Here is an 18731-nt window from a genome sequence, read left to right on the forward strand (position 1 = left end):
AATAAATTAAGTTGTCCCATCATCTTAGCCGGATAATATTGACCTGCAAGTTTAAGTGCACTGTAGCAATTGGTGTGCTTCTTCGTGCTTATAATTAGCAAGGTCGACAATGGTAATATCCAGAAACCGTAAGATAATTCATATTATATACAAATAGGAGTCCTTAGCAGCACAAAAAATAAATGCACATTCTTGAAAGGAAATAGCATCTCCTTATCACGACCTTGCTTAGTAAAAATACCATTGTTCCATTTTTGTTTAGTATCAGCTACGTCTGAAAATATCCAGATATAAATATCATGCATAGAAGGGGTGGAGTGGAAGCATTGCATGCAGTGAGCCAGCAACTTGCCTTTATTAAAAGAGATAAGATGACATGTCTGGGTGGGGTTTGCCCCATGTTACTCTTGGTCCTGGTCCTCGATATGGATGTCCAAATGGACCGCCTAACACGGGCCGGCCCAGTAGAGCACGACACGGATTAGACCATTGACACGAATTAGATAACGGACTGTACCATGCCGGCCCATAAACTAGGAGCGAGGCTAGACAACGGACTATATCATGCCAGCCCATAAGCTACGAACGAGGTCTAGACATGACACACCAGACACTTGTGCCGGGGCACCCCATGAACATTCATTAGAGTTTTTTTATTTCAGTTTCTTAAAACTGTTTTCTAAAAAACTTTGGAGCGGCTGTTTAGAAGCTAGTTTCTAAAAGCTGGTTCGTGGCTTTTTTAAAAAAAATTGAAAATGACATGCCTGCTCATTCATTTTTTTCACCCATGCACTTGCAACGCCTGCACTGGTTGCCCACAGAAAGTCAGCTACAATTTCCTCTAGCTCTTGCAACGCTTGCACTTGTTAAACTTCAATTCTTGTCGTAGCTACAGCACACTTTGCCACACAGGCTCAACAAACTCTTCCTGATTCCATCCAGACCCCTCACCATCGATCCCTTTGAGCACCTGTTCATCACAGAGGTAAATTATATCCCCAATAACAACGTTTGTGATATCAAGCAAAAGGTTGCTCTCATGTACAGGCCATAAAATTATCTGGAATGTTTATTTGCCACACAAGCTCGACAAATCTCTGCAATGTTTACAAAATCAAACTTAAGAAGTAACAATGAGAAGGAAGACAGGTTAGTAGAAAAAGTATTCGAACAGACATTGGACTTTGCTGGCCACCTTTATTGGAGTTTGATGGTGATTTTAATACATTAGGTAGAATACAAAGGGTTTGACTGACATCACCTAGGTGATGATTATTCTCCTCGGGAGAATCTGATCCTATATGGAGATCATAAGTTGTTGGGTAATCATCAGCTTCATGATATTGAATTTGCACACGCTAGATTGAAAATAGTTGCTAGTTATTAAGCATGCCATGGAAAGATCAGGCAAACCCCCCAAATGACAGCAAAGGAAATATGGTAAGTGTGCACATGTTTAAACCGAGAAATAAGTGTTTGTGAAAAAAAATGGAAGTGTCCAGCAGAACACACAGTGAGTGCAAACTAAAATGGTAGATAAAAACAATGAAAGTACTTTAATTGGAACCTTAATACACAAACAAACCAGAGGAAATTCAAACTGTTTGCTCAAAAGGAAATGCCCACATAATTAATTGAATACTTGCTAAAGGGAACAATATGAAAGAATAATATGATAAGCATGTTAGTACCTTAGCCATCAGATCATCGAGATCAGGCACAAGAAGGCAGTTATCTAGTGATGTTGTGGTCATCTTAATTCTTAAACACTTGGTTCTGTCCGACAGGAGAAAGAGATTTTTTTTATTACTGAAAGGGGCTGCAGAACTGGTACCTAGTATACCTACTGCATCTAGTTTATGGTCGAGATTTGTAGGATGTTGTGACTGCCTAGATGTGTATCTATGTCGCAGCTGATTAGAGAGAGCTAGAGTCTACTTACAGATAGCTGGAACTGTGATCTTTCATTTGAAGCAAGAGTTCTAGTCTCCGGTTTAACACGACCAAGCAAATCTGCTGGCCGTTCGTATTCACCGCTCACCAGACCGTGGACTAAATAAATTAAATAAGCAGCCTATATATCACGTTGTTCCTTGTGTACTCCTGCAGCAATCTCCTGCTACGCCACCACGCGCACACGGCGGCCAGGCCAGCACACATTCCTTGGGGTGAAAGGACAATCTTGCCACATTCCTTCATTCCCAGAGTGCCTTAACACTGCAGGACCACAGCACAGCACAGGCCACCGGTTATAAAACCTTTACCCCATCCAGCATCCAGCAAGGCCATTGGAAGCCACCAGCAAGAGACCAACAGCAAGGGTGCGAAGAAAGGGTGGCCCCCTAGCTAGCCTAGCTAGAGAGAGAGAGAGAGAGAGAGTCATCATAATACTCAGAGAGAAGCACGAGCACAGCTGCACTAGCTAGCTAGCTACTGCAAAGAAGCAAGCTCTCGATCACAATGGCCGCCATTCCTTCTCTGCTGCGTCGACTCGCCATTGTCGTCGCCACCACCGCCATGGTTATCCTCCTTCCCTCCCCGTCCGTCGCCGGCGACCCCGACCTGCTCCAGGACATCTGCGTCGCGGACCTCACGTCCAGTGAGTAGCAGCATGTAGCGGCAAGCTATAGCCTATAGCTAGCTAGCTACCTACCATAATTCCTCGGTTTTCTAGCTACTAGTTACTTCTTGGTACTTATTATTACGTACATACGTGTCCAAATAATCTACATGTGCGCAGCCGTGAAGGTGAACGGGTACGCCTGCAAGGCGGCGGCGGCGGTGACGGCGGACGACTTCTACTTCAGCGGCCTAGGCGGCGCGGGCAACACGAGCGCCAGCGCCTACGGCTCCGCGGTGACGGGCGCGAACGTGGAGAAGGTGCCGGGGCTGAACACGCTGGGCGTGTCCATGTCGCGCATCGACTACGCGCCGGGCGGGGGCCTGAACCCGCCGCACACGCACCCGCGCGCCACCGAGATGGTGTTCGTGCTGCAGGGCACCCTGGACGTGGGCTTCGTCACCGCCGCCAACAACCGCCTGGTGGCCCGCACCCTGGCGCCCGGCGACGTGTTCGTCTTCCCCCGCGGCCTCGTCCACTTCCAGCGCAACGCCGGCGACGGCCCCGCCGCCGTCTTGTCCGCGTTCAACAGCCAGCTTCCCGGCACGCAGTCCCTCGCCGCCGCGCTGTTCGCGGCGTCGCCCGAGCTGCCCGACGCCGTGCTCGCCAAGGCGTTCCAGGTCGGCACCAAGGAGGTGGACAAGATCAAGGCTAGGCTCGCGCCCAAAAAGGCCTGAAGATCGTACTGTTGACGCGGTCATCCTTGAATTTTTTTTCTACCCTATTATGATTTATGACTTGGTTGCTTCCCTGCTGTACCTCCACTAATAAGCAACTGTATCAGCTAGTCTGCTGCATGCCTTTTATCTGTTATGTATGATCCTTCAGCTCCTGCCTACCTTTAATCGATTATATTCCGCGCTTTTGTGTCGTCCTGCTCTGCACAGAGGTGGATCCACACCCCCTAGGTCCTGTTTGGATCCTAGAAGCTATGACTAAAGTTTAATCACTTAGAAGCTAAAGATCTATACAGTAAGAGCTATAAGTGACTATAATTAGACCATATTTAATGCTCATAATAATAGTTATTCAAATATCTGATGTGATACAAAGTAAATTTTAGTCACTTTTGATTTAGCTCCTGGGTTCAGACCACGAGAAGAAAAGTAAGACAAAGTACGACAAGTTAGATAGTGAACCAAACAGGCTTTAGATCTGTTCCAGCTATATATTGCATGTCATGGGTCTAAAGAAAAGGAAGAGAGTTTGGTCCTTTTTGATCCATACAATGTGCAAAAGTGACAAAAAGAAAACTGAAGGAATGATTGTTGCTGTGACGAACAAAAGGAGCCGTCCCTCCCTTGCTGTACGACGGTAAATGGGACGACGAATTCCTGTTCCAATTCAAACAGGACGGATTCGCTCCACAAGAGAAGAGCATGCGTGCATCGCAGAAGAGAAAGAGCAAGTGGACAAGGGAAAGGTACCAAGCTTTTAGGGGAAAAGCGTGTCGTAGGGACCATGGCAATTGCCAAGCGTATGTGGAGTAGTGATGAGTTAAAAAGAAACTCCTGTGAGAGCGTCTCCGTGTCCGTGCCAGGTAGCTAAATCTGGTCTGCGGGCACTTAACTTTGAGATCACTGCTCATCTAAAGATGATATATTTTTGAAGTATATTCCTTGACCTTGACTATGGACCTCTAAACTAAACGTAGGTCAAGTTAGAATGATCTCATCTCATCTCTGTTCATCACTCCTCGTCCTTCCATCCAAACACTACCTAAACGATTATTTTTGCACGTTTAAGCACCATGTAAACTCTATACACAGCGATGCACCGTTATTATCTTTTAGGCTAGTTTGACAACCTCATTTTTCTAAAAGATTTCTATTTTCTTAAAAAATAAAATAATTTCTTATGAAAAAATAGAAAATACTCGAAAAATAGAGTTGCCAAATTAACCCTAACTTGTTTGATATAGTGTTTTTTGCCTGGTAACTGATCCCGTTATTTTACGTTTAGGGCTTGTTCGGTTAGCTCTCATTCAATGTGGATTGAGTGGGATTGGATGGGTTTGAATCCCAAACAAGTCAAACTTCTTAAGAATTTTTTCCAATCTTATTCAATCCATGTGTATTGGGAATAACCGAACAAGGCCTTAGTTGGGCCCGCCCATAGGACGTATGGAATCTCATTACCGTCTCCACCCGGCGGTAGCCAAATCCTGCTCGACCATTCCCTCGTCCTCGCGAACCAAACGAAATTTGTTAATGCTTGCATTGGAACGGATGGCACCGCGCGCAACACCATACCAGATTACCTTTACTGGCTTGGCTTTGGTCCCGAAACAAACAGCACCTTAATTAGACGTCTATCATCTTTAGTCAGCTGATTGTTTAACGTGTTCAGGATGACGGTTTTAGATGTTGTAGTATCTAGTGAGAGGAGGTAAAAGATCGACTATTGATTGAAAAAGCATAGTTCTTAATAAATCAGAATTTATATAGCGCAACGCTATTTATCACCTTAGCTTAGCTGATGATCATTCGCCCTATAATTTCTCAAGTAATGACTTATAACGATCACGAATAACTTAAATTTGTTAAGTCATCGTTATCTAAGATGACATTGCGTGTGTATAGAGAGAACACTCATGGCTTTTAATAGTTACAAGAAGCTCTAGCCGCCCCTGCACCCGCCCAACCAACAGCCTGCACAACTCGACCAGCCTGACCGCCTCGGCCTCCTCTCGCACGCGCTTCGATCCATCCCCTGCATGTGCGATATTTGTTTACATTTGCATGTGCAAAAATTATGAGTGCATATTCGTTTCGTGCTGCATGCGCGTAATTTTAGGATGGTAGGAATGTGCGATAAAAGAAAAATGGATTGTCCATATATAGAAACAAAAAATATTATTTAAATATTTTATTTCCTTCGTAAAAATAGGATGCTGCAACAATCATGCAGCTAGGCCACAGTAGCCTTGGAAGGCTCATTAGAACCAGTTTATAATATATACTGATACTAATTATGCTACACGGTGTATGTATTTACACAATGCAGTACATTGCGTAAAAATCTGGCATGTGGTTCATTGTTTGACGTATCAACATGTTCGAGCATAAAACGCTTTAATTTTAAACGTAAACCCGTCAGTTATAAGCATAAATACTGAGCCAATGTGAAAGTTGTTGATAATCTTGTTTTATTTATGATCATAAAAATCTTCAAGTTTGAGCATAATAATAGTGTTAGATATAGCGTAAATATTAGTTCACTCCGAATCAACAAACCACGCGTCCACGCGGCCAACATAAAATCAAAGAAATTGGTTAGGGGATTTAGTCATGAGGGAATTTGATTTTTTTTTCAGTAACGGACACCATAAATCAAGGGATTTCATACACGAGATTTTATAGAATCGTGGCAAATGACCATATTTATGAGAGAGGTTATCTTTTTTTGTGAATTTCTATTTCGTTGTGTAAATATGTGTGTCATAAATATCTTATACAATAAATATCTTATACATATGGTGTAAATCGTAGGAACCTAATATACACATTAGGTTAGGTAACGAGATAAAGCATAAAATCAATAAACGTTTGCGTAAAATGTGAATGGAAATATCATAAACAGACAATAGCTAGAAAGGAAGCCGTGAAATGACACTGTAACGTAAAAGCCTATTGATATCAAATATGCATGCATGCAGTTCTATTTTTATATTAGATCCTAAAAAATATGACAAATACTAGACATATGCAGACGGGTTCCTATTTTTATGTAGATTCAAAAATTATGGATCTAAGGTGGCTAAGGTAACGACCATGGAATGTTTGGCTGGTCCATCTAGTGAGAAGGAGAGAGAGAGCGATTATTTCCTCTGCGAGGTTCGACGGTGCTTCCGTCCAGCTCTCTAGAGAGCATCACGTGCCCATGGTCATTTATGTCAGCCAAAGAAGCTAGCAACACTGAACTTTGAGCATGTATGTCGTAGGGTTTCGGAGTTCGGGTGAAACCAACACTACACGACGGTTCACTTACAGCGACCTACGGTTGGTCTGGATTCACCTTCCAAGGGACGAGGAGTACAAAGCCATGGTCTGGATTCCCTCCCTTGTTGTAGTCAATTTTATCACAAGGGTCAGCACCATCTTGATCATAATCTGGCATGGCAATTGCATACAGCACAACCGTGCAAACAACACAAAGCCCAACCTTAGCCATGCTGGTAAAAATAACATATACATGACCAATTTATAACAACCTTACACTCCCATCCTGGGAATGAAGCAACTGGGGACTTTGAGCGTTGAAGCGTTGGAGAGGCCGAGTGCCTGCCCGAGCAGCCGAGCAGGAGCGTTGAAGCGTTGGAGGCTTGGAGCATGCGAGCAGCCGAGCAGGAGCAGAGCAGCTGTCGTCGTCGACTCGTCGTCGGGGGGTCGGGGCTCGGCCGCTCGGGGTCGGGGGCGACTGGGGCAGAACCGCAGAAGCTCCAGTCTCCAGCAGCCGAGCAGGGGAGTTCGCGCCGCCTCACCGGCGCGAGTGCGCCGCGTCGCCGCTGCCGCCGTGCCGTGAGCCCGCGCCGCCGTCTGTTGCTGCCTGGCTGAGTGGATGGAATGCTGGTTGCTGCCGCTAGAAGCTGGATAGGGTTTGTTCGGTGCCTCGGTGGTTTGGTGATGCCTGATGGGCCGCAGAGCGAATATGGCCTATGGGGCTATGGGCTGAAACTGTGAATGGCTAAATCAGTTAATTAGATTCAGATGTTCGGTCCGATCGGGTAACCGAGTTAAGAAACCGAAGAACCGGACTAAATATCGGTTTATACCAATTAGGAACCGAATATATAACCGAGAACCGATATTTCGGTCTGATCGGTTTCGGTTTCGGTTTAATCGGGTTCGGTTTTCGGTCTCGGTTTTTTTTGCCCATGCCTACTTGAGCTGACATGGAAGTGAACCATACGCTTGAGCCTTGAGGCGAGGAGAGCGTGGCGGTGGGGAGGAGCCGGTGGAGAGGGCTGCGGTGCGCCGGGGACCACTGCGCTGAGGCGGGGCGCGTGGGGGCTGGGGGCCGCGGGGGGGGGGATGATAGGGAGGCGGAGGAGAGTGGCTGCTGACGGCACGGAGACTGGGGCAAGAGGAGCGGACGAAGGAGGAGAGAGGCTGGCGGCTAGGTTGAGTGTGACGGCGCAAGGCGACTAGGGTTAAGGGGTGTTGATGTTTTAATAAGTGGAACACACTGACGTACCCCTATAGCGACCCACCATCAGTCACACACTTAACTCTATAGCGACCGACCATAAGTCGTTAAATTTCTAGACTTTTAGCGACCCACAGACCGTCGCTATAAACGCATTTAGCGACCAACCGTCGGTCCATAACTTTTAGCGACCAACCGTCGGTCCCAAATAAGGGTCGCTAAAGATCAACCGTCGTGTAGTGTCTCTAGAGAGCATCACGTGCCCATGGTCATTTATGTCAGCCAAAGAAGCTAGCAACACTGAACTTTGAGCATGTATGTCGTAGGGTTTCGGAGTTCGGGTGAAACCAACACTACACGACGGTTCACTTACAGCGACCTACGGTTGGTTGTTAAAACGGCCTTCAGCGACCTACGGTTGGTCGCTAAAAACTTTTAGCGACCCATAAGGATGGTCGCTGTAAGTGCCGTCGCTAAAGGCTTTAGCGACCGACATCTTTTTAGCGACCGACCGTCCATTGCTAATATTGTATATTTAGCGACCAACTGTGGGTTGTTGTACTATAGATTTAGCAACCAACCGTAAGTCGTCATACTATACATTTAGCAACCAACAGAAAGTCGCCTTTTTTACAGTTGTTATTAATAAAAATATACATTTAATTAAGCACCACAAATCACAGATTTTTATACACAAATCATAAAGACATACACAGTTAATCAGTATACCACAGTCATAGATCCATCACATAAACACAAAAGCACCACAATTATATATTCACAAAAGCACCACAATTATAATATCATTCACAACTAGATCATTTACAGATAGCTAGCTAGATCATTCACAAAAGCTCCAGAGATGATCAGTCACAAAAGCACCACAGCGACATCACTCCGGCTTGAAGCAGTTCAAAAGCCCACAACTACTTCACTAATGTTTCATATCACTCCAGCTATTGTTCAAAAGCCCACAACTACCAGCTCTTCTTTTAAATCAACGTTGAAACAGCAGATAGGAGCTGAGCAAGCTATGCTGAATATGCATTTCAACAGTGGAAGCATGAACATGGCTACATCAGTTCTTCTCGTCTTCTGTTTTGTCTGACTTGTCTTCCTTCTTCTCTTGCGGTTTAAGAAGAGAAATAAAGAAACCTTCATATTTCCACATACATACATTACTAGACTAGTCAAGATTCGTAAATACAGAGACCTTTAACAGATGGATCATTGGGATCAACACCAGGAAGTTGTTATTTTACACATAAAAGGGCAAAAAATTATTGAAGTTGCAGCTAAAATGTACCTGTATGCCATTAGTTTAAGAATAATACATACCGAATTAAGGATACATGACACAAACGTTCTCTCTTCAAACACCTTACTCATTTGAAGTGCTGCATATAAACAGAGTATGGGAATGTTAGATAATGAGGTTGATAAAAGAAATGAATTGAAATAGTATAGGTATCAATACAAAAGAAAACAAGTGAAGCGAAGAAAATCAATGAGCAACATTTTTGAGTTATGTGAAGATGTGATGTTGGATGATACAATCTATTGGACAGCCAGAACACACACACATATGCTATTCGCCACCCTAGGTGAAGCTTCACCCAGCCGGTAATTACTGAACGATCTTCAGTAAATCATTCAGTAATTGTCGGTTAGGTAGAAGCTGCAAACATAAGAGAAAACACACCCAACGCTAAGTCAGGGTCAACTGCACCAGCTTCTGCCATAGCAGAGTCAATCACAGCTGCAGATCCTGAAGCACCACCCTCCATTGACATTGCTCGTGCTCTTTGGAAGGTCATGAGCCTTTGTAGCATGTACAAACTCCATTACTCCATATAAGGTCTTATTTGAAACACCAATATAGTGAATTATGATATTCTCAATTATCTTTTGTATGAGCTAATAGAACTGAGACAAAAACATAGAACTACTTAATGTGCCTCTATTTACAGAACAATTGCATATGTTGAATAGCTATCATTTGTCTAAAAAATACTTACATGACTAAATTCACCAAATAGTGCCACATACCTATTTAGCCTGGAGACATAAAGAAAAACTTTGGAATGGAGGATGTTACAATAGTATGGCTCAGTTAATTTAGTGTTAAGACATAGTATGTCTGCAAATACATATATTCCCCATTACAAAGCTAACCCAAGGACTGCTACCTGCCTTGACATTTAGGCCTGTTATTTCCTCTCCTATAAAGCTTAAATGATGGGGTTTTTTTATTTGTAACAATAAAACACAGTAAAGGAGCCGCCTAAAAGGAAAATAGCAACTGACCCAGTTTATATACAGAACAAAAATAGTTTCAAGAGACCTAGGGCACCCTGCTAACACGTAGAGAGGTAGTTACACGCATTACATTTCTTCGTCTGTACTTTGCAGACAGGGAAGAAGTGGTAAAAACCTAGAGGAATACAGAAGGCAATGTGCATAGTATTTGTAGGGATAAGCAAAGGTAACATTACAGAACCTCAAATGTATTGTGAAAAGTTGCTTCTTAGCTATCTGATCTCATGACTATACGGTAGTATTGTGCCTGCTAGTGGGTTATAGTCTGCGTTTCTATGACTTTTATTTGCAATAATATTTTACTCACTTATATTAAGGAGGACCAACAACAACCACCCTCTCCCAGCATAAGCAAGCAGGGATTGACGCATATAAGGAAAATGTGTGTTATACCTCCTCATCGAGCGGTACAAGATCAGAATGCAGAAGTTTTTTATCATCTCCAGGATCATAGAAGTCCCATGTCCTAGTAACCCGAACGCATAGACGCTCGCTGCAAATGTCATGACAAGAAAAATAGAGCAAATGTGAGGTTCAAGTTAAAACAACTACAGCGCTATATGTTGACTATGAAAGCATGACCAAGATACAGCCAGGCTCACCCGAATGTGCCTTCAATGGGATACACAACATGATGGGTCAATTTGTCAGGGAGCCACTTTGCAAGCCCAAAATCTGATATCTGTATAAGGTGGGAGCAAAACTGTAATTCTTGACATCCATGATGATCACATAATGGCATGATAAGTGTAACCTAAGAGTAGAACATACCTGAGGTTGGTAGTCTTCAGTTAGAAGGATATTAGATGCCTTGACGTCCCTGTGAATTATGCGGCGATGGCAGCCTTCATGTAGATAAAGCAGCCCTTCAGCAATTCCAAGTGCAATTTTGAACCTGACTTTCCACTTCAGGGGCTCCTTTGTACCTGATCAGCTGAACTCCATTTTATCACTAGACTAAGGGCATCACAGTAAACTTTAACAGCTAATGACCATTTTATATTAAAAAGGCAGTGGTTGTGTCATAAGACTGTGCATGTGCCGCGGGAGACTTAAGCCAGTGAGTGTAAAAAGACAGTAAACTTCAACTGCCTGCCTTAGGGAACTTCCCTGCTGAAAAAGATATGCACACAAAAAGAGTTAGGAACAGAGAGGTATGCAGGGCGTGTTGGGAAATAACAGAAGCTGTTCAATCTCCAATGAGGATAAAACAGAAGTCTGCTATTAGAAAAGTGAAGATAAGTATGTTCGCATGCTGTTTATACCATACTCATATATTTATTGATGTATGATTCAGTAAAAATGTGTTTTTAGTTGTTACAGACTTACAGTGCTGAAGTACTAACAGAGATCACCGAATCAAAGTCACAGAAAGCCTGAGATGCAAACAAGATTTTATTGTAAGTATAAATTGGAAAATCACTATTAGAAGTTCAATTCAATAGCCTCACCTAGCTCCCATTCGCATACCACCATGAGTTCCTGATAAATTTTCAGACCAAGAATTCAAGATAGACACATGTATTAGCATTCTTGCTAATCTTATGAACAAGTTTTTCCTTACAGCAGTTATACAAAGTTTCCACTCATACTAGGGACTAAATATAAAACTTGGTATAGCTTCTGTAAGGAACTCGGAGAAAATTATATATGCAAAGCTAGATCATGACAAATAAAATTTACTATAGGAAAATGGAAGCTACTGTCAGTTTTGTGTCCCACCACAATCCCTAGTTAGGAGTACATTGTTCCATACTTCAGTATTTTCAACATAAAAAACTACATATTTTATACATCTCGCTCACAGTTATTCAGGAAGAAGGTAATAGTGTCATGCATCTTAATGCCAACAAGTTATTTAGGAAAAGGGTGAAAGAAAATGACATGTACATCTAATAACCATGGATGTTGAAGCTTCTGTCACCAATGGCCTCTTGATACTTGAACTGCCAATGGTGGGATCAGCAACTCTGAGAACCTTCCAAATGAGCTGAAAGGCAGACGAACCACAAGACTATTTTGGATTCGGACACATGAAGACAGTCCAAGATTTACTCCAAGGACAATCAAATCAGAAATTCAGAATGGATATGAATGGAGCACCGCGCAATCGACGTCATTGACTCATGGCAATTGGCAAGGCACGGATCAATAGATCATACACCAGCTATTATGACTCCATTCCCGTGAGAAGGCGCTAGTGCACAATGAGGGTATGTAAAAATAAGTGCAATTACTCTATAGCAGCAATGTCGCTCCAAGAATCCTTGATTCTTAGGAAGCAAACCATTTAGTAATACTAACAATCACGAATGCAAGACGATATCCTCACTAAAGTCTAAGCAGCATCTCAGAGACTCTAATTAGCGACTAGTAGATACGGGCCTTTTTCGAATAATCAATACGGAGGGAAAAAACAGCCTTTACCTTCTTGAGCGCCAGCGCGAGGCGCTTGGGCTCGAGCCGGCGCGGGAAGTGCGGCATCGCCGCGAGCTCGTCGTGGGCGCAGCAGAACGCGCGGCGCTGCAGCGCGGGCGGCATGTCAGCCGCCACCACCCTCACCACGGCCTTCCTCTCCTCGCCGCTGGAGAGTTGCTGTGGGGCGGGTCGGAATAGGGCTCAAGTGAGGGAGCGGGCTAGGGTTTCGGCGGAAGCTTGGTCGCGACTGCGCTACGGAGAGGTGGCGGCGCGCTGAGTGAGCGACGGGGTGGCGGCGGCGCGACCAAGCGAGCGGGGTGGGGGCGGCGCGGCCGAGCGAGCGACGGTGTGGGGGGGCGCGGTGGCGGTGTGCAGTGCGGGTGGCGGCACGCGGTGTGGAGCTCGGTTGTGTGTGGCGGCTGTGTGTGGGGTGAAATTAGGTTTTTTTGGTAAATAGACTTTGAGATGGGTACTGGACTAAGATGTGGAATAGAACATGGATATGATTTTTTTATCCTGTTCTCGGCGTACTGGCATCTGTAAGTAAATAAGAAAAAACACTAGCACAATAGACAAAAGACCAAGGGTAGTCGAGTTGGTTATGTCATTCATGTTTAAGTCAATAGATATGAGTCAATATATTCAAGGTTTAAAACCTTAAAAATCTTTTTTTACAATTCGTTTTCTTTTCTATAATTCTTTTTTTCATATCTACAATTCTTTTTTTCTTTACTACAATTTAGCGATCAATGTTTACTTGTTTTAATTAATTTTTAGTCACTAACATCTACAAGTACGTTCAGGCTATAAGATTTGATAGTGATCCTTGCTCTATAGCGACCCACCGCTAGTCCCCGACGACATCTATAGAGACCAATCATAAGTTGTTAAATTTCTAGACTTTTAGCGACCAACCGACCGTTGCTACAAAAGGATTTAGCGACTGACCGTCGGTCTCTAACCTTTAGCAACCAACAGTTGGTACCTAATAAGGGTCGCTAAAGATCAACTGTCGTGTAGTGCAAGATCTCTCACTGATGTTGGAGAGCAACATGATGCAAGCTTCTTTTGTAGTGTGCATTTAAGTTTATTTATTTTTCGGGAGCAAGGTTACTGCTTATTGTAACATCTTTTGTTTACCTCCAATAGCTCGGAGCAAGGCTATCTTTGTGTCTTCTTGGCACTCACGTCGTCACTGCAGGTTTCGATAGCTCCAAACCAGAGCTAAGAAACATTTCCATAACTAAACAATGGGTCAAAAATATAGCTATTTTAGCTAAATGGGTTATCTCGATCAGATGGAGATCATTAAAACACGATCTTACAAAAGCGTATGCCGCACTCAATCTCTACTACTCTATATGTTGTTAGTGTAGGCGTCCACAGGCGCTGTTCTGCCCGCCGCGATTTCTCCACGCGCAATCCGCCGCGCCCCCGCGCCAAATCCGCGCGCAATCCGCTGCCCGCCATCCGCGCGCGCAATCCGCCCAAATCCGCCGCCACGCCCCTGCTCGCCGATGGAAGGTCTCCACGCGCAATCCTTTCCATCCCTTTCCTCACGGTCTCCGCCCTAATCCTCTCCCTCCTGGCCTCTCACTCTCCCGACTGCCTGGCCGCCTCCCTCCCTGTCCATGCCACACATGCTCTAACGCACCAACGATGAGGGGAGCGCCGCCCTCCGTCGCAGATTGGGATCTCCCTCGCCCGCCCGACGGCACCCTCGCCCGCCCGACGACATGCTCTAACGCGGCGACGCAGCCGAAGCGACCCCACCGGATGGCCGGCACGCCGGCGCCGAAGCTGCCGTCTTTCCCTGGGCCTGTCGCCTAGGCGGGCGGCGGGTTCGCGTCCGCCTTGAAGCCCAAGGGGGAGGCGGGTAACGACGAGGCGGGCGCTGCGGTGGACCATCTTGCCGAGGCGGCCAGACTTGCCGAGGCCAGCGACGCCTTCGACGCCCGCGAGATATTGGCGCAGCTCAATTATCGGCTCTCCACCGTCCCCACGACCGGGACTCCGCTGCTCCGCTCAGCCTTCTACTTCAAGGAGGCCCTGCGCGTTGCGCTCTCCCCGACCGGCGAGGCCCTGGCGCCCCCGGTGGTGTCGACGTCGTACGACGTGGTCCTGAAGCTCGGCGCGTACAAGGCCTTCTCCGAGGTGTCCCCTGTGCTCCAGTTCGCGCACCTCACCTGCGTGCAGGCGGTGCTAGATGAGCTTAGGGCCGCCGGCTGCATCCACGTGCTGGACCTGGACATCGGCATGTGCTAGGAGTGGTGTCGCTGATGCAGGAGCTGGCGCAGCGCTGCCCGCGGCGACGCTCAAGGTGACTGCATTGGTGTCACCGGCGTCGCACCACTCGCTGGAGCTGAACCTCATCCACGAGAACCTGTCGGGCTTCGCCCGCGAGCTCGGCGTGTTCCTCCAGTTCGTGGCGTACAACGTGGACGCCCTGGACCCCGCGGAGCTGGTGGCCATCACCAGCGACGACGCCGTGGCCGTCCACCTCCGCGTGGGGTCGGCCCACGTGACAACAATGTCGACCGTGCTCCGCCTTGTGAAGCGGCTCGGCGTCAAGGTGGTGGTGTCTGTGGACCGCGGCTGCGACCTCTCTGCACTTGGCGGCGAGATATATACAGGTTAGGACTAGGACGCTCCGGTTGCTTAGCCTCCTAAGCAAGCTGTGGCCGCGGGTGGCTTCAACGAGGCTCCGAATCTACCTGTCCATTATCTCCCCCCACTCCCTCCCCCATTGATTGTTCCAGTATCATCAGTCAGCTGTTCGCTAATGCTCCAGGCTGACATAAGTGTTTACGACCATTATCTTGTTCCATCAGATGCTGCTGGTACCAAAAAAACAAAACAAAAAAGAAGAAGAAGCTAGGATCATTCGCACCGCTAGGATGAAAGTTCTAATCCCTTGGGGTTACTGGATCCGTCCAATTTTTTTGCTTAAGTGAACTAGAGTACCTTTTGTTAAGTTGTATGATCTCACAAAAAGAGAGAAATAAGCTAGACTTGTGCAGTTAACGGACCCTCTGCCTTGGTGTGTGCACTGCACTGCACCCACCGCGAAGCTCAAAAGTGGGCGCCTGTAATGCGAAGCAAAGTTGCTAAACCAAGCAAACTATGGGTTTCAGCAAGGATGGTTCAGGTTCAGGTCCCACCGTCCCAAGTGTCCAGCCCTTCCCCCTCAAAAAAAGCACTTATGCTTCCAGCTCCTATGTGGATTGACGTAGGATTCTACATGAACAAAGCTGCAGCAGGAGCCTCGACTTTAGCACACAGTACGTTCGCATGAGGGAGAACGGCGGCCACAGGGAGAGAACTCGACGCCGGAAGCCAGACAGAAGATCCCACACCGGGCCGCTGAACCAAGAGAGCGTGGAGCCGTCCCTGTGCGGCTGGACCGCGTTGTGCTGTCTGTCCTTCACAGGTCAATATTCTTCAAGAAATAGATGATGGTGAACAAAATATGATGTTCCTCTCACTAATTTTCCGCTCTGCATTGTTTGGATGAATTTTAATCTAAGAGGAGGTGAAAAGGTAAAACTGTCATGTTAAAGAAAGGGGTACAATTTTATTTCTATTTTTTCATCTTGTGTCAGTTCAGCAGCTGCACAATCAGCTACTACTACCATTTGGGGGTATGGGGTCACTTCAGTTGCTTTTTGATTTGACTCATGGAGGATCAGTTATTACGGTTGTAATAGTTGAAGGTGACGGTACAACTTTTTTTTAGGAGATGACCTATTTCTGGTACGGTATGTTTTCGTGTGTTAAGTCACAGTAATAATCTATTTTTGTGAAACATGACATGAATATGATATCATTAGCGTTCTCCTACACATCATGTCTACCCTAACCAAACTTGGTTGAGGCCAAAGGCTTTGTTGTTCTTGTATTTCATTGATAACAAGATATCTCAGTTACATCTAACATACAAGTTTAATACAACAGGAACTTATCGATATCTCTAAAAAAATTAGATTAGTGTACAAGATGTCGACATTTGCTTATGATTAAACATTCTATATTTACTTTTTAGAAATAATTTATACGATATTGATAATGTTTGTTCGACATAAATTCAATTTATAATAATATTACGTATTTATATCATTCCATAACTATGTTTAATCACGGATTTTATCGTCAACATTGTACTCACGTTGTCCGTCGCCAAGGTCCTGAGTTGTTAGAGGCTCATCAATTTGTGTTTCGTAGCATCGCACGGGTACATACCTAGTAGATGGATGAAGTGGACAAGCACTACAAGAAAACGTGGAAAAAGTGTCGGTAAGTTTAAGAGTATCGGCCCCGACACTCTTAATATAGATAAAAGTATGAGTTTGACTGTACCGACACTCTTAATTTAAGAGTGTCGGGGTCCCGCGAAAACCGACACTCTTAAATTAAAAGTGTGGACTTTTTACTATACCGACACTCATATTCACTTTACCCTAAACCGCCTACCCTAAAATTTTATTCAGTAAGAGTGTCGACCCCCACATTCTTATATGCGCCCAAGTAGGTTGGTGACCGCGCGCGCAGTAAGAGTGTCCGCCACGTCACTGGCCGACACTCTTAACATAAGAATGTCGGTTGCGTGTGGAACCGACACTCTTAACTTAAGAGTGTCGGTCCCCACACTTCTATACGAATATGAGCATCTATTTTAGAGTGTCGGCTAAGAGTGTCGGTCAACCGACACTCTTATATTAAGAGTGTCGGCTTATTTCAGTAAAAGTGTAGGTTTTTGACGGACACTTTTTGCCTTTTTTCTTGTAGTGAAGGTCATGCATGGTTTCATGTCCGTTCTAGAATACATTATTACGTCCAAGCCCGACCACATCTCCAACGGGTTAATTATACGACTGCTCCGTGGAGATCAAATCCGCTCCCGATCATCACAAATAATCAAGAGATGTCAATTCACGATATAATATATAATGCTACACCCACACCCTACAGTCATGTCACTTCGATGATGGATAGCTTATATAATAAATGCATTGCGTACTTTGGAGAAACCAGTTTTACTTCATAGCAGAAGCAGGGTTAACTTCCATTTCTTTTAGTGTCCGACCATTTCCTTAACTCATCTTGATGGTATCACGTGTGGGGTTGTTCTGCTTAATTAAGTCGTCACGCTACCTGACCTTCTTGTACGAGTTAGTATTGACTCATGAATTCGGCCACTGTACACAGTCCTGCAAATGGTAGTGTGTATATATATCAATGTGTCTTGAAAGAAAAAAAAACATGAGTGTTCGATTGCTCGAGTTTTGGAATTGGTCTCCCAAATTCAAACTATGCATGCTCCCACTATATATATTTTGGAAGAAAAGGGCGTCTCTGTGTGCGCGCTACAAGTTGTTGGTGGTAGGCTTGGAAGGCAGCAGGAGATCACATCGCTGGGAAACATGTGCTAAGGGTAGGCATTAGGGACAGAGATGGACACAGGATAAAATATGACTGGGGACATACTAATAGCGACGAGTAACGAAATAATAGAGTATGGACATCTAAATTAGACTGAGTAGAGGATCTTATGGTAAAATTCTACACTCTAGTACTTAGAACAAAGAAAAGAAATTAGTGGGGGCATGTGCCATCGCTAGGCTCTACTTGGGTCCGTCCCTGATTAGGAATGTTCGGTCATTCTCCATGTCAATGAGAGAGCTGGGGGTGGAACTCCACAGAAAACGTTCCCACACTTTCTTTTTTCAGTTTTATTGGTATGCTAGCTTCTGCATTAGACTAATTACGCCAAGTGTATCCGGGCATGTTGCCAGTGCGCGAGTGACATATTCCTACAAATTGAAGGCACACTAATTATGATCATTTTTTTGTCTCGTCTCAAAATTAAATTCAGCTAAACCATTTATTTCATCCTTAAACTATATGGGTTAGAGGGATTAGATAAGATTTAAAAAGATTTAAATTTACAGAGGACTTAATCTCCTGAATCCCTTCCAATATACCCTGAGATTTCACAAAACAAACATAGCCTTATTAGGCATCCTACTAGAGACCACATGATGTCCACCCTACATGGCTTTTCGAACATGTGCCCCATATAGATCAAATCTAAATAGTATTTACACTAAAATGTATCACCCGTCCTCGAACTTGACACGTTGTGTCACTTGGGCCACCAAACGCATAAACCCAGGAAAATGAGTCCCGGACTTGGTTAACCTGTGCAAAATTATCCAAAACTGATTGC

The 18731-nt window shown here is 44.9% G+C and overlaps 1 protein-coding gene, 1 long non-coding RNA gene and 1 pseudogene across 3 annotated transcripts; 2 read left to right on the forward strand and 1 right to left on the reverse strand.

The window, feature by feature from the left end:
- Positions 1-2287: 2287 nt before the first annotated feature.
- On the forward strand, positions 2288-3430 carry LOC100284680 (rhicadhesin receptor). Its single transcript, NM_001372418.1, has 2 exons — positions 2288-2599; positions 2741-3430. The coding sequence occupies exons 1-2, from the start codon at positions 2461-2463 to the stop codon at positions 3295-3297; spliced, it is 696 nt and encodes a 231-aa protein (NP_001359347.1). The 5' UTR covers positions 2288-2460; the 3' UTR covers positions 3298-3430.
- A 6980-nt stretch (positions 3431-10410) lies between these two features.
- LOC103632018 (uncharacterized) lies at positions 10411-12684 on the reverse strand. Of its 2 annotated transcripts, XR_002263557.3 has the most exons (4): positions 11539-12683; positions 10859-11463; positions 10690-10769; positions 10474-10580 (listed from the first exon to the last, which is right to left on the reverse strand). It is a non-coding gene; the product is annotated as an uncharacterized lncRNA (long non-coding RNA). The 2 variants fall into 2 exon arrangements; XR_004851355.1 differs by having other exon boundaries at positions 10411-10580; positions 10859-12684.
- A 1154-nt stretch (positions 12685-13838) lies between these two features.
- Positions 13839-15143, forward strand: LOC103633720 (scarecrow-like protein 6; annotated as a pseudogene).
- Positions 15144-18731: the final 3588 nt, after the last annotated feature.

Source organism: Zea mays, chromosome 7 (genome assembly GCF_902167145.1).
Source record: "Zea mays cultivar B73 chromosome 7, Zm-B73-REFERENCE-NAM-5.0, whole genome shotgun sequence".
Taxonomy (NCBI): Eukaryota; Viridiplantae; Streptophyta; class Magnoliopsida; order Poales; family Poaceae; genus Zea; species Zea mays.

What these genes read in the sequence shown, in the direction of transcription:
- LOC100284680 (NM_001372418.1), top strand. Translation starts at nt 2,461, where the DNA reads ATGGCCGCCATTCCTTCTCTGCTGCGTCGACTCGCCATTGTCGTCGCC. An exon ending in CGTCGCGGACCTCACGTCCA is followed by an intron (nt 2,600 to 2,740) that starts GTGAGTAGCAGC and finishes ACATGTGCGCAG; the next exon opens with CCGTGAAGGTGAACGGGTAC.